Source organism: Phyllobates terribilis, unplaced genomic scaffold (genome assembly GCF_046119375.1).
Source record: "Phyllobates terribilis strain yellow unplaced genomic scaffold, ASM4611937v1 Scaffold_3__8_contigs__length_932513732, whole genome shotgun sequence".
Taxonomy (NCBI): domain Eukaryota; kingdom Metazoa; phylum Chordata; class Amphibia; order Anura; family Dendrobatidae; genus Phyllobates; species Phyllobates terribilis.
In genome coordinates this window covers 299,801,764-299,818,113 of record NW_027362763.1, presented here as the reverse complement: position 1 = coordinate 299,818,113, position 16,350 = coordinate 299,801,764, and the positions used below count along the sequence as shown (strand labels likewise).

Genomic DNA, 16,350 nt, shown 5'->3' with positions numbered 1-16,350 from the left:
TAACATATTTCACAGGAAATCAGTTTCAGTTTCGTGTTTGAACGTTTTATTGTGAGCCCTTAAAAGTGGCTTAATACCTCTGACCACGTTGTTGTCAGCAGTGACCTGGGGGTCAGAAATGCTTCCTGGGGTGATCCCCATGCTGTCCCCATGTCATTTGAGCACTGTCTCTATCGTTTTGGGCCCTTCTTAGGCTTTTAAAAGACTGCCGGGAGTGCCGCCGCAAAAATGCTCGGGTCTCCCATAGACTAACATTTGGCTTGTTGCTCGGGTCGAGCACCCGAGTATCACAGTGAGCTCGGCCCGAGCTTCGAGCACCCGAGCATTTTAGTGCTCGCTCAACACTAATGTGGAATTATATACTTAACAAAAAAGGGTAAAACAACTGAAAATATGTCTTATATTCTAGGTTGTTCAAAGTAGCCACCTTTTGCTTTGATGACTGCTTTGCACACTCTTGACATTCTCTTGATGAGCTTCAAGAGGTAGTCACCGGAAATGGTTTTCACTTCACAGGTGTGCCCTGTCAGGTTTAATAAGTGGGATTTCTTGCCTTACAAATGGGGTCGGGACCATCAGCTGTGTTGTGCAGAAGTCTGGTGGATACACAGCTGATAGTCCTACTGAATAAACTGTTAGATTATGGCATGAAAAAATCAGCTATGTAAAGAAAAACGAGTGGCCATCATTACTTTAAGAAATGAAGGTCAGTCAGTCCGAAAAATTGGGAAAACTTTGAAAGTGTCCCCAAGTGCAGTTGCAAAACCATCAAGCGCTTCAAAGAAACTGGCTCACATGAGGACCGCCACAGGGAAGGAAGACCAAGAGTCACCTCTGCTTCTGAGGATAAGTTTATCCGAATCACCAGCCTAAGAAATAGCAGGTTAACACCAGCTCAGATTAGAGACCAGGTCAATGCCACACAGAGTTCTAGCAGCAGACACATCTCTACTACAAGTGTTAAGAGGAGACTTTGTGCAGCAGGCCTTCATGGTAAAATAGCTGCTAGGAAACCACTGCTAAGGACAGGCAACAAGCAGAAGAGACTTGTTTGGGCTAAAGAACACAAGGAATGGACATTAGACCAGTGAAAATCTGTGCTTTGGTCTGATGAGTCCAAATTTGAGATCTTTGGTACCAACCACTGTGTCTTTGTGCGACGCAGAAAAAGTGAACGGATGGACTCTACATGCCTGGTTCCCACCGTGAAGCATGGAGGAGGAGGTGTGATGGTGTGGGGGTGCTTTGCTGGTGACACTGTTGGGGATTTATTCAAAATTGAAGGCATACTGAACCAGCATGTCTACCACAGCATCTTGCAGCTGCATGCTATTCCATCCGGTTTGCGTTTAGTTGGACCATCATTTATTTTTTAACAGGACAATGACTCCAAACACACCTCCAGGCAGTGAAAGGGCTATTTGTCCAAGAAGGAGAGTGACGGGGTGCTACGCCAGATGACCTGGCCTCCACAGTCACCAGACCTGAACCCAATCGAGATGGTTTGGGGTGAGCTGGACCGCAGAGTGAAGGCAAAAGGGCCAACAAGTGCTAAGCATCTCTGGGATCTCCTTCAAGATTGTTGGAAAACCATTTCCGGTGGCTGCCTCTTGAAGCTCATCAAGAGAATGCCAAGAGTGTGCAAAGCAGTCATCAAAGCAAAAGGTGGCAACTTTGAAGAACCTAGAATATAAGACATATTTTCAGTTGTTTCACACTTTTTTGTTAAGTATATAATTCCACATGTGTTAATTCATAGTTTTGATGCCTTCAGTGTGAATGTAGAATTTTCATAGTCAAGAAAATACAGAAAAATCTTTAAATGAGAAGGTGTGTCCAAACTTTTGGTCTGTACTGTATAATATTGTTTATGATTAGTGATGTACATGCCTTAAAAACACAGGACATCCTAAAAGCCCACAAAGAATTATCAAAAATACTAATTGTTTTCTTTTCAAGAATGGACTATTCATTACCTTTTTTTCCCCTCTGCTTTACCTGGGAAAAACATGAATGTTTCAAAGGTTAGAAAGTACATGTATGGGCAGCATGGTGGCTCAGTGGTTAGCACTGTTCCCACCAAGGACAACATCTGCAAGGAGTTTATATGTTCTTTCTGTGTTTGCTTGGGTTTCCTCCAGGTTCCCAGGTTTCCTCCCACAACTCCAAAGACATACTGATAGGAAATTTACATTGTAAACCCCAATGGGGACAGTGATGATACTGTCTATAAAGCACTGCGGAATATGATGGCGCTATATAAGCAAAGTGTAATAAATGCATTTTTAAAAACAATTGTTAGTGTGTTGTACCTGTGATTTGTATATTTGCTACACAGCTAACATTAGCACCCCCCCTATAAAATAATAAATTTATTATGTACATATTAAAAACATTGGACAGACAAAACATAGAAAAGACACAGAATATATCCCAAAACTTAAATTAAATATAATGTGGGTATTAAACTGATTAAGTCCTGCTACAGAGCTAGGAAAACTGAAAAGCTTGGCTTACTTTCCATGCTGGGGGTAATATCCTGCTTCAATGACTCAATATCGGTCTTCAGATGAACCACTTGGAGAAACGCGTCGAGGCAGCTACTAACGATATGTACTAATAAGTGTCAATCTTTAATATTGTGCCCTAATCTGCCCCTAATCTTTGTTATCGCTTTTAGGTTTAACTCTGAATTGCCTGAAACTAGTGTCTTTATCGTGGTGTTTTTATCTATATCAACATATATATCTATCAGGGTAACTTAGGGCATCTCGGGAAAAGCTGTCGTGTAGCAAGGGAACCACTATCGATTCACATTTTTATGCCAGTTTCCATGGCTTGGCAGTATCAGACTTTAGGGAGAAAACCTAGGTTGAAAATGTGCCTTTTCTATTTGCCCTGCTCTGCCGCAGGACTAAATTTTATACCCTCATTATATGTACCCTAATCCTTGGGATCTATTCTGCGGCTTATCTATGTTTTGTCCATCCAATGTTTTTAATGTATACCTAATAAATGAATGACTTTATAGAGGGTTTTTTTTTTCCCGTTACCTGTGCTCCTTCTGACCCTTTAGTCTTGAATCTATTTTTCATGATAAGTATTTGCTACACAGTAAAAGAAATCTGATTGATCGGTTACAAACTGTGGTGATTCAAAAATTTTTGCAAGCAATTTTAATAAATTAAATAGGAGTCAATGAGTATTCAAATAAATACAACCATTAAACAACCCAGAAGAAATAAATAATAAAATGACCCTTAAAAATAGTTTACTTAATTATTAAAGGAGTTTTCTCCCCATTAAAAATGATTAAAATTGCAAAGTTGCTTGTAAGCAAAAGAAACTTTGCAATTCTAATCTTATTAAAAGTCTTTTCCATTTGGCAGAACTGAGAGATTTAGAATTTAATTGTTTAATGCTGCTTGAATGGGTTACAGACCACTGCTGCAGTCTAATAGAGTAGTTGAGCATGTGCAGTGCTTACAGGCTTTTTTAAATATAGACCTGTAAGCTATGATCTAAAGCGGTGACATCAATGGAGCAGCAGCACAACAAGGCCAAAGGTCCAAATTTTCAATTGTCAGGAATTCATCGCCTTGTCTTCAATCCTGAAGGCAGATGACATGTGGTTATGTCCTGAGAAGTGTGTCAAGTTTGAAACGCGTTGATAAATAAACGCGCCAATAAATAAAGTGTTTTAGATCACAGCCATGCTTTGCTTCCTGATTGACAGATGTACTTTTTCCTCCAGTATGAAGTAGAACATGTTTTGCCTCATCACTTGTGTTTTCATAAAAAGGTACATTTATTAGAAATTCATTGTTTTTATTTTAAGCATACACTACGATTACAACAGACCGCTTTGCCTTAATATTCAAAGTTGAACTTAAGAGGTATTACCTGTTTCTGAGACTTTAATTGGAACACACTGATCTGACTTTGTAGTCTCTGTCCAAGTAAATAATCTTCGTAGAAGTGTTATAGTTACAGGCTGCACCAACAATGATGTCACATTTGGTTTAATTTCCCAGGAGTTTCCATCTAAATAGAAGAAATGCACATAGAAAACATTCAAATTGTTTTAAGTTCCCACAAGGATGAGAAACCATCTGTCTTTATGAGAAAAATGTTTTTCAACATAAATTAATGTGTAACCTTTTCCCTGCCAAATAATTATTTGTGCTTCACACTCTCATTAAAATATATAATTAAATAATTAGTATTTAAGTTTTAAGAGAAATACTTATAATATAAGGATGTTGAGCAGCTTTCTCTTACACATTTATGCTTTTATCCTTGACCTTGTCAGATGTTCAAAGTTCATGTTCTAGATAACACAGGTTCACTATAACAGAGCTGATCAGGTGCCTTGCCAGCAGTTACATGCAAAACTGCAGCTGTATTTAACAGTTTGGATTTTAAAGAGCCCTTTCACTGCAACTTTCATTTTAAATTGAGATTTTATAAAGTCATCTTTGCTTTTCTAGGTACATTCTGTGTGTGTATCAGTCTCCAACGTGTTCTAGTGCATATTTTTGAGTGACATGATTTATCTATTGCGTTGCTACTTTAACCCTTTGCTAGCCAAGAAAATATCTCATGTGTCCTTGCAGGATGATGACTCAGCCATGAATGCATGAAATTTTCTTTGAATACCAATAGCCATATCGGAGTCTGGATTCCAGCTTCAAGAGCGAAGTAGAGCTTGTAAAGCTGAGAAAAACTGCTTTAATTCAAGATGAAATCACAATCCATCCCAAAATAACTCAGGTTAAATGTGTGTCTACAGCTTTCATTCTTTCATTCCTGACTTTGACTTTAACCTGTCGTATCTTGTACTGGGTTGCAAGTAGAATTTTGGTATTGTAATATAACAGAGACCCTCAGATTTTAAGCAAACCATATATCACTAATCTAGCTGCAACTCAGGCTGGTATACGTGGTGTGCAGGAGAAAGTGGGGAGGGAGTTAAATTGCATGCACAAAAGGTAGATCTATGTTGTGTGGAGATGAGCAGATCTGACAAGATTTGAATTTTCCAAAATGTATGGAATTTACCTAGAAATTTGATTTGTTGCAAATGTATGCTTTGCAAATTAAATGTATTTTATAATGCCCTGGGCTCCGGAGAGACCTCAGAACATAATAAATTTAAGATGTGGAAGAAAAAAAAAAAAACAATTAATATTCACCTTACAGCTCACATCTTCTGCTCACTGTCCCTGGTATACTCCTTGGTGCTTCTTCTTACTGCCGACGAAAGCTGACACCCCTGACATCTTCACACTCATCACTGCGCATGTGCCTCATAATGTATGGTGCATGACATTTCAACGCTCATGTGAAGAAATGTCCAGGGCCTGGTAGAGGCCTGAAGACCCAGTCCACATGAAAAGACCAGGAGTTTCAGCGCACAGTAGCAGTAAGGAGATGCAATGAGAATTGTATGTAAGAAAGCAAGCAGCAGAGTTGGCCTCAAAGATGAGTGGTGAGGAGTACTAGTTAGATTTTTTTTTAACCACTTGTTAGCCACTAACGATCCATTTTGCTAAATTTGTGTGAAGCACATTACAAAAGATTTATAATCAGTAGAATACATAGGTTTTTGTAAAACTTGTGCAGAATTTAATTCCACTTGAATTAATTCACCCAACTTTAATGATTTGTAATCCTCCTCCCCTCCCTGTGTAAAAGTAGGTTTTGTTTCTATTTCAAGCGAATATGAAAAGTTTAATTATTTTAGAAAAATAAAAATAAATCATGTGAAAAAAAAACAAATATATACTCATTTTTCACTGTTAACCACTTTTTTTTCCAGTGGGGGGGGGGGGAGTGGGTTTGGGGGGACTACAGTTATTTGGCAATGCCTGTGCCAGCATCAAGAATACAACTAGTGGCTGAGACCAACTAATATTCTTATAATCAAAGTTGTCTGGTTAAATAAAAGAGACACACAGAAGTATAAATATATAGACCAAAAAAGAAAGATCTTGCTACAAAATATCACACAAATATTTCTAACTTTATTAGATATAAAAAAAATCACAAGGACTTTTATGAAAATTAAAACAGGGTAACTCAATGGAGGGCTAGTAACCTAACAAACCACCCAAGTCTTATAAACAGTATACACAGTAGTGTAACCACATAGCCATAGCATTACATACCCTAGTTGGCTTCATATATGTTAATTAAAAGAATATGAAATACAAACTTACATGGCAATTGTGTATGGCCCTGTTAGGTATGTAGCCCGGCACCCCAATGCGTGCTTTACCCAGCTTTGCCAGCTGGAGTATTCTTTCCCAGTGCATCAAATATTTTGGAAAATTCCAAAATTTGCAAATTTGAATTTCAAAAGGTTATCTCAACTTTTAACAGTTTTGGACTTTTCAGAGTCAGTTAAATGTATTTTTTGGCCCATTTTGGCTGAGGAAAACAAGATGCCTAATATTATGTATGCCTTGATAAATGGTGTTGTGATCCCTAGGTCACATCCTCTCTCATGGCACAAATACACATCACCTGATCTGCTTCATCAAAAAGGCATTCAATTTATACAGCATTGAGTTGGAATATCTGTATCAAAATGATATTGTCAAAATATGTGTTCCGCACCTGCCTCGGCTTCGTAAGGCTTTGCCTCTTTTCCCTACGGTTGCTGTTCTTTGCTGTTCTCCACATCGGGTTTTACAAGGGGCCCAACTTGACTCCATGAAATCATTTACTTAGGCTTTTTAAAAGGTAATTTTTCAGCAGGTTTTTGCTAAATAATCTGAGAGCAGCATAACATTGGGCAAGAAAGTCTGATTCCAAGGATGTATCACTTACTGGACTGCTTGGTGTAGTTTTCATAGAATACCTGTTTTGTCTAATGTAGATACAGCAGAGCTAGGTCTTCTGCTCTGTATAACCCCACCCATACCCTGAACTAGTAGCTTCCTGTGTACACTGTGCATTGCAAGCAAGCTATTGCTTAGTGGTAGGGTTACAAAAATTAGCCTGATGGCTGGTGGAGTGAAATGTAGTCCTGTGGTGTTAAAGGGATTCTGTCAGAACACGATGACCGTTAAAACCAAGTACAGGCGCTCTGTGCTTCATGGCAGGGCCAATCATTTATGTACACCTTCCTACTTGCTTGGTTTCCAAGGCATTTTCTTTTATTTTTGCGATAATTGCATTCAAAGTCAATCCACATAGGATCAATCTGCTCTTCTAAAGTCCTTAACTACTTGGAAATTGCAGGCCCAGATGGATTTCCTTTCAAGATGTATTCAAAATGTGGAAAGAAGAGTCCATAGTGATCGAACACATGAGAAATGTGAATCTGAGGCAGCAAAGGTGTTGAGACAGCTAATGATGATTTGATTATTTTGGACAGGTGAGCGAGTATTTTTTTTTTTTTTTTTTTACAAATTATGTTATAGCAGAATATTAAACATTCAATTTGCAGAGAATACATTTGCTGTCAATCAACTTTCCGGAAAAATGTAATCTAATTTCCCACGCAATTTGGTCAATTCGAATCTGCTCTGGAATTAATGACTAAATGATTGTGCAAAAATCTCATTCTAGCTTATTTAGCATCTGTTTAATCAAAGTAATTAGTTTAGCCAGTACAAGAAAAGGGCAAATTTATGATGGAATTTAATTCTACTCAAATTTTACAAAAATCTGTATTCTCAAATTCGAATTTTTAAAAATTCGCTTTGCGAGCATGCAGTAAGAATGGCAGCTATTCCATTCAATCCATGCAATTTGGCATTATCAAATCTTGGCAGATTTGATATCTGTAAGTAGTACATTCACCTGAAGTTTGATTAAGAGCCAATGTTGTACCTATACATAAGATGTCTACATCTCTATTGGGAAAGAAGCTGATAACAATAGGCCACATTGCTTAATATCCGTTTTAAAAATACTGGAAACTCCTCTGAAAAAGTACACCATCCAATTACTATCAACCTGTTGGACCCAAATTAGCTTAGCTTTACTGAGGAGAGAATATGTAAAAATAATCTTATTGATTTTTATTTACACTGTCAGAAAACTGTTGGTTTTAGGTGATGCCATGAATATTACTTATCTTGATCTCTGCAAAGCCTTTAGTGCAGTTTGACATAAGTAGCTCAGACAAATTATAGAATATTGGACTTAAGCCAACAGCAAATCCACTAGACTATTCAGTGATAAAGGATAGTATGAAAGTGTTGTTGTTAATGATATTCATTCTGAAGAGAGACTATTCTTTGTGACAAATAACTTTTAACTGCTCTGTTGCAGGGTATTCTCCAGATGGTGCACTGATAGACCTGGAGCTTAGCATCTTTGACAGCCCAAAATGGAGAAAAAAAAATCTAGTATCTCATGGAGATCCCATAATATAATCCAAACTGAGGCTAGGTACTCCACATACAGAGGTAAATTTAGCAGAAGAGTCTATAAGAAAAACTTTCTTTGCTACCAATGGGAATCAAATAAACACAGTCTTCATTTTATCAAAGCTTTAAAAGAATGAAAGCTCTGATTGATTACTGTAGGCAACAAATATTTTATTCTTTCAGACATTTTTGATACATGAGGCACATATACTGTTAAATATCAGCAAAACTGTACTGTGTTATGAAATCTGCACTGGATTTTACTCCTCCTTTTTAGACTATTCTTCTTATTATAGTGCATCATTTATGTTTTGCATTTTGAGGAAAGAAGGTTTCATTAGTATCACAGACAATGAATCTTTAATGAAGAACACATTCTAGGAGTGTCAGATTTTCTTTCTTGATAAATACAATTTTATAGGTTATTCGTAGTAGACTCTCTGGTGATCCTTTGATCAAGGAAACAGGTTATGGGTAGTAGACTCCGCAATGGGTTGTTGATCCAGGAAATCAGATTGCCATTAGTGGATTTGGGAAGGAATTGTTCCCCCAAAAAATGGAGATGGCTTTTCACACATAAGATTTTAGCTGTCCTCCAGATTAATATACTTAAATTATAATTTGAAAATGATGGATTTGTGTCTTATTTCAACTTTAGTAATAAATAATTCGCGCTGAGCTGCTGGATAAAAAAAAGGGTATAGAGATAAAATCAATTAAAAAGAATTTATTTAAATAAGATTAAAATATGTAATCAATAGTTAGTGTAAACAATAACTTCAAGAACCATTTTGGAAGGGTAGATTAGATTTAGGGACAGGATTGGATAATAGGAAAAAATTGAGTCCGTTTGATAACAGAAACACAGTAGAATTGGTTAGCATATACATACCTTTTCGAATCATTAAATACGACTACCTTCTTTATTCTTCCAGGTTAACTTTTTGTTCTACTTTCAAAAATCCCATTATCAGCCTAAAGTACTGATCTAGGATAAAACCATAGAACCCTCGTATCAGGTAAAAATTGGCAGATTAATATTACCTATGACATAACCCTTAGCCCCTCCTTTCCTTGTACGTATTTGAGTTTATTTTGTGTACTAGGTACCTTTGTACACTTAGCCACCGGCAAAGCCGCAGTAAGCACCAACTGTCAGGAATTCTAACTTACAGTCAATCAGGTAATACAACTGTCTACTCTTAAAAAGTCAACAACTCGGAGCATCAATCCACTCTAACCCACATACCTTTCTCTCCATCTAGGGTTGCTCTATTTAACCAATTGACCACTCTGACAATCTCGGCTGTATTTCTACTATCAAACGGACTCGGACTTGAAGTTGTTTACACAAACTATTGTTTACATATTTTAATCTTATTGAAAAAAAATTCTTTTTAATTGATTTTATCGCTATTCCCTTTTTTATTATCCAGCAGCTCAGCGCAAATTATCTAATAATATAAAATTTTATCCCCTGGGACAATTGTGGTATTGTTTGCAATTCGCTGCAGTCCTGCCGGTCATACCTTTGGAGCGTAACTGTATTTTCTTTCTTTGAGCTTATTTCAACTTTAACAACTGTAAAGTTTTTAAATGAGATACAGTATCATTAGGTTTGGTATAGGTTTTGTTTTGTCTGTTTGCTTATTACAAAATAGGGAATCATAGAATAAGTATTTTTGAAGGTGTCTGTAATATTGCGAATGATTTAGATAGTCTGAAAATAAATATTAAACCAATGGAAACGTCAGTTCAGTTTTCCCAAATGTAAATGAATGCATTTGGTGCTGGTAGTTTTGTGCTATTGAGGACCATCTAATTTATTTTCACTGATTTATGGCAGCTTTAAAGTTAGATAACTATATGGAGAGGCAACAGTAATAAAAAAGGAGGATGCCTTGTGACAAAGTTAGACCTATAAACATATACATATACGATGTGTCAGCACAATGAGATTAATTAACACATGAACTCCCCCAATGTATACTATAAAAAAACAATCAGACCCACACACCTGTATTAAATGATTGTATAGGTGCACAAATATACTATGAAGCCAATATACAGACATATTTACAGCGTGGGCCATTTATATGGATATACCTAAATTAAATTGGAATGGTTAGTGATAACAACTTCCTGTTTGCGGCACATTAGTATATGGGAAGGGAAAACTTTTCCACATAGGAGGTGACCATGGTGGTCATTTTGAAGTCGGCCATTTTGGATCCAACTTTATTTTTTTCAATGGGAAGAGGGTCATGTGACACATCAAACATATTGAGAATTTCATAAGAAAAACAATGGTGTGCTTGGTTTTAACGTAACTTTATTATTTCATGAGTTTTTTAAAAGTTTATGACCACTTATAAAATGTGTTCAAAGTGCTGCCCATTGTGTTGGATTGTCAATGCAACCCTCTTCTCCCACTCTTGACACACTGATAGTAACAGCGCAGAAGAAATGCTAGCACAGGCTTCCAGTATCCATTGTTTCAGATGCTGCACATCTCATATCTTGATGGTATGGTGTGGTATATGGGATACAAAGATAGTGGGGCCATTCTTCATCAATGGAAACCTCAATACCACTAGATATCTGAATTTGCTACATGATGATGTGTTTCCCTCTTTATGCACTGAATATGGCACGTTCCCTCAGTTTTTCCAACAAGATGGTGCACCACCACATTATGGATGTCAGGTCCGAACATCCCTACATGAACAGTTTCCTGGAAAATGGATTAGTCGTTGTGGGCCAGTTGAATGGCCACCAAGGTCTCCCGATCTGACCCCCTTTGACTTTTATCGTTGGGGTCATCTGAAGGCAATTGTCTATGCTGTGAAGATATGAGATGTGCAACAAAACTAAATGTAGTTATGGAGTCAATCACATACAGAGTGGTATATGGTCAATGAGCCTACTCTGTGCTTGCTTGCCTTCATGCATGAGTGTGTCTGAATAGTTTTTTAAGTAATCGGTTGGGGTCTCTGCTCAAAGACCAATATTGACTTTTATGATTTTTTACCATTGCAATTTATAAAAAAATCTTTGCAAAATGTAGGTACACTTTAACCTTTTTACCCCCGAAGGCTGCTTGCACGTTAATGACCAGGCCAATTTTTACAATTCTGACCACTGTCACTTTATGAGGTAATAACTCTAAAATGCTTCAACAGATCCTGAGACTGTTTTTAGTGACATATTGTACTTCATGAAGTGGTAAAATTTATTTGATATGACCAGGATTTATTTGTGAAAAAATCGGAAATTTGTACAAAATTTAGACAATTTCGCAATTTAAAAATTTGAATTTTCATGCCCTTAAATCAAATAGATATGTCACACAAAATAGATAATAAATAACATTTCCCATATATCTACTTTACATCAGCACAATTATGGAGTAACCCAAATACCGTACTATCCGTGCAAATAGCAAATAGTAACGATTACACTCACTCAGCACTAACATATATCTATTCTGAGATGGTAAAAAATGTTAAAGCAAATCAGAAGGATGAGATGGTATTATTTTGCTGTCAATATTCTGTTTCTATGTTGAAATGCCGAACTCTTGGGACCAATCTTAAAGCAAAAACACAAAAACATGTAGAATTGTCCATTTTGAACTGGGATCCATTGTTTCTCCTTGTAGAGAGGGACAAGCCAAGCCTGGCATGCCAATGTGAGGAGACTTTTAGGTCTTCAAATGCTATTCTGGGAAATTAAATATGCAAATTGTCTCTTCAGAGAGGAAGAGGACTAGAACTCTAGTGCCACCTATTGGAAGTAGCAATCCTAAAAGTCAATATCGTCCCTTTAACGAGCCTTGCCACATGACTTATGATAAAAACCAAACCAGAATCTCAATTTTCTGACACTGTGTTTCAGGGTACTGCCCCTCGCCAGTGCAAAGTGGGAGATCTGGTTTGACTGGGTGAGTGTGTTACTTCTAATACACTGGGCAAGACATCACTTATTCATAGTAAGGGCACAGTCGGTGTCATTTTCAAAATGATTCATTTTGAAAATCAAATAGTTCTTTCATTAAGTTTTTTTTTTTAAATGATAGAACAACTTAAATGATTTCAAAGGAATATGCCATTCACTGAAGCTAATTAGGATGACCAACTGAAACTATTTTATTTATTATCTCCTAGATAAGTCTTAATATCACAGCTTCATATCACTTTAGTCCTTAATTAGATAAAATTGTTTCAACCTTACTTTCTTCAGAAAAAAATGACAGTAAATATAATAAAAAGGATGAGCTTAATTAAAGCGGATAATTTTACAGCAAGAATTGTGAAGTTAATATCACAGATTTAAAGAATGTTCAAAGAACCAGTAAAAATGTATTTTAAAAATGGAACGCAAGTTTCCAGGGACAAATATTTTATATGAAAGAAACAAAAAAGAACAAAGCAGCACAGATTCAAGGAAATGGTTGATGCAAGAAATTTGCATGCATCCGTGCACAAAACAGAGATAGTGTTTTACAAAAATGGGGTTTATTCATCAGTTTATATATTTATTTTACTGTATGTATTTGAGGTGAATTAATTTATCCATTGTGAACTGTCTTCGATTCAAATTTCCTGAAATTCTCTAGTTTTGGACAATTCAAACAACTTGTGGTTCAATTTGCGAGGATTTCAATCAAGTTCAGTCAATCAAGGGGGACGATCACAAGGATAATAAAAAACGAGGGCAGGGAAAGCAGTGGCCTGGGGATAGGAGGTCAGAGCACACCACTCATCATTACAGATTGGTGATATAAAAGGCGTAAATCAGATTGTGGTGTACTAATACAGAGTTGAAAAATATTGAAATTGGGAATGATAGTCTCAGTTTGTGAATAATAATACAAAGACTCAAGTGATAGGGGAGGACTGGAGGTTGAATCTATGTGACAAGTTCAGAGGCATATCTAGGGGGGGCAGGTGGGGTATCTGTCCCAAGCACAGCCGGCAGGGGGTCACCATCAGGCCACCTAATGCGGTGGTCCAAGATGTCTCTTTGATAGCTGCATTTTGCCGCCCCCAGGACTGGCAGTTTATCATTCTCTGACTCGGCTATCAAGGTGATGGGCGGCTCAGAAAAGATGCAGACCACTGGCTCCTAGTGAACAATTATACTGTCTTTCACGCCTCTAGCTCAGGGCGATGTCAGCAGCATGATCAGGTCATGTGCTCAAGCTGCTGACGTCACTCACTGGCACACAGAGGCACAAAAAACATTGGTGGTAAATGCTCCAGTGGAGCTGAAGACCCGGAAGATTTAATGTAACAGGGGGAGATTTAGTGTGGGGGAGAGGGGTGCTGGAGATTTAATGTGGGGAAGATTTAGTGTAATGGGGGAAAGATTTGAGGACACAAGTTTGGGTAGCAAGGAAAGGACAGCTCCAGACACAATATGGGGAGCAGGAGAAATTTTAAGATACAGTATGTGGAGCAATGGAGGAGATAGGCATATATATGAAGAAACAGTATGGAGGGATGGGTGCAGACACAGTATGGTGAGTGGGGGAGATGGGTGCAGGCACAGTATGGCGTGTGGGGGGATGGTGTGAACATCGTATGATGAGTGAGGGGGTGGGTGTGGACAATAAGAGGAGTGAGGGGAGAATGTATGAGGGTGGTATGGGTGCCAGCATAGTATGGTGAGTGAGGAGATTGGTGCAGATACAGAAAGTGGAGAATACGTGCGAACACAGTATGAGGAATGAAGGGGGGTGAATGTGGACTCAGTATGGGGAGTGAGGGTGATGGGATGTGTGCAGACACAGTATGGGGAGTCGGGGGGATATGCGAGGTGGCAGTATGGAGAGTGAAGGGGTAAAAATATGGGGAGACAATATGGTTGGCAGGGGGATGTGAGAAGAGACAGTATGAAGAGGAAGGGGAAATGTGTGAGGGGAATAGTGTGAGGAGACATCATGAGGGAGAAAAGTGTGAGTGGGCACAGAATAGAGACTGAGTAATGAGGGGGGGAGGGGGGCAGCATGAGAGGACAGTGTAAGGGTACAGCCAGAAGGGGACAATATGGCAAGTAGGGAGAGTGTGATACAGTATAGAGACTGGACCCTATAAAAGGGACACAGTGTGAAAGGACAGAGTGAAGAGAGGGCCAAGTATGGAAAGGACAGAAAGGACATGACAGTGTGGAGGGAATGTACCATAAGAAGCACAAAGTGGAAGTCATATGTTTTGCAGGGAATATAATGAGGGAAAATGGTTTATTCAGGGGCTCAGAATAGGGCAAATATTTTTATTCAGGAGCATTATAATGACACTGCTATTTTTAAGGGCATCATGGGGGAATGTGCTGCACAAGAATGCAGAAGATGGAAGTCTGCAGAGATGGACTATAGATGAGAAAAGTCATCATGGAGTCTGGACAAGATGAAAAAAGAAAGATAAGGACTCCAATCAGAGACAATGTCATCTATAAGGTACCTAGATGTAAATGTTTTTGGTGATACTGACTAATTCTCATATTTTTTCTTTATGTTGGGAGCATTAAAGAGGTTGTCCAAGTTTGTGATGAATCAGCAGTCATTCTATAGGACTGCAGACTTCTGAATTCTCACAGTACACACTGCACACTGTCAGGATTTTCTGGTGCTGGTTATTTGCATACATGTGATCACATGCCAACTTGACATGCATGGCCTCACTCAATGAAACTGAATTGAGCAAGGCCGGACACGTCTAGTTGGAATGTGGCCAGAAGTATAAAAATCTCATACATGTGCTGACATGGCCATCCAAACTTGCCACTGGCAAATGTGCTTTCATTTGCTGTAAGCCATAATCATCAACATTAACAGAACTAAACACTTGAAATGGATCACTCTGTTTGTAATGACTCTATATAATATATGAGTTTCACTTTTTGTATTGAAGAAATGAAAAATTTACTTTTTGATGATATTCTAATTAACCTGTATATATACCCCAATATGGTGTCTGCCAAAGCTCAACAATAACCGAAGAAAAATCACCAGCTGCCACCACCAATTGCTTTACAGGCCGATTGGACACCCATTACAGGTAGCATATGGTTTCAGGAGTTCGGTTTACAGAGCAAAAAGAACAAAGCTATTAAATTTCTATATTTAATCTAGAAAGATAGGCAGTATTTCTAAAAATATACACAAGATTTTACAAAGGGGACAAAACAATAGAGCATATACAGTAAAATTACATAAAAAAGGAATAATGGAAGAAAATTACTAAACTTGGGTCACGAAAATGGCTCAGATTTATGGAGGAAAGAACTCCAGTGAAACATTGATCAATCCTACACAAAAACAGATCTTCCTGGGATTGAACGAAAATCATAATTATCATTGGCTTTTTATTAACACAAGTTATACCCTCATACCTCCATTCTGGTGGCTCATAACAGGGAAGGATTTCAGAGAACTATAGGATGTGTCTTTGTCTTAGAAGATTCACAAATGTTAAGATATTTTTGCCCCTGGAGGTCCCGGGAGGGAGATATTAGCGTCATCTTTCCTATCATGATTTTATATGTTCATAGATTGGAAACGTGGCATAGAAATTATCTATCTGGCAGATATCCACATAACAGAACCTCCAGCAACGCAAAACCATACTTTGTGTTCGCCATTTTATCACGTGTCCGAAAATATGGCTTTCCTATCTATTATATCGATGCAGTTCATAAAACCTCACTTCATAATTTATGTAAGGTAGAAAAAGGATTTTACATTTTCTTTTTATCTGGGGCTCTTATCTCAACCGATCGTAAATCTGTCCTTCTCATCATTCTTGTGCATTCAAGCAAAGATTGGCATTACATCTGGTAGCCATTACGATTTTCTTTAATTATCTGTTTTCAAATCAAGGGGTCAGCTGCATAGGGGTCATGTAAAGGTAATTTCTAAGATTGCAAGTTCTGGGTTAATTATGAGACATCTTAAAGATTTGCA

The 16,350-nt window shown here is 37.8% G+C and overlaps 1 protein-coding gene across 5 annotated transcripts in view; it reads right to left on the bottom strand.

The window, feature by feature from the left end:
* Nucleotides 1–16,350, bottom strand: part of NAALADL2 (N-acetylated alpha-linked acidic dipeptidase like 2) — a 1,725,756-nt gene that overhangs the window by 626,162 nt on the left and 1,083,244 nt on the right. For all 5 annotated transcript variants that reach the window (XM_073674925.1, XM_073674926.1, XM_073674927.1 and 2 more), the window contains one exon: nt 3,904–4,044. In XM_073674925.1, coding sequence (XP_073531026.1) covers nt 3,904–4,044 — 141 coding nt within the window. The remainder of the gene's footprint in view (nt 1–3,903; nt 4,045–16,350) is intronic.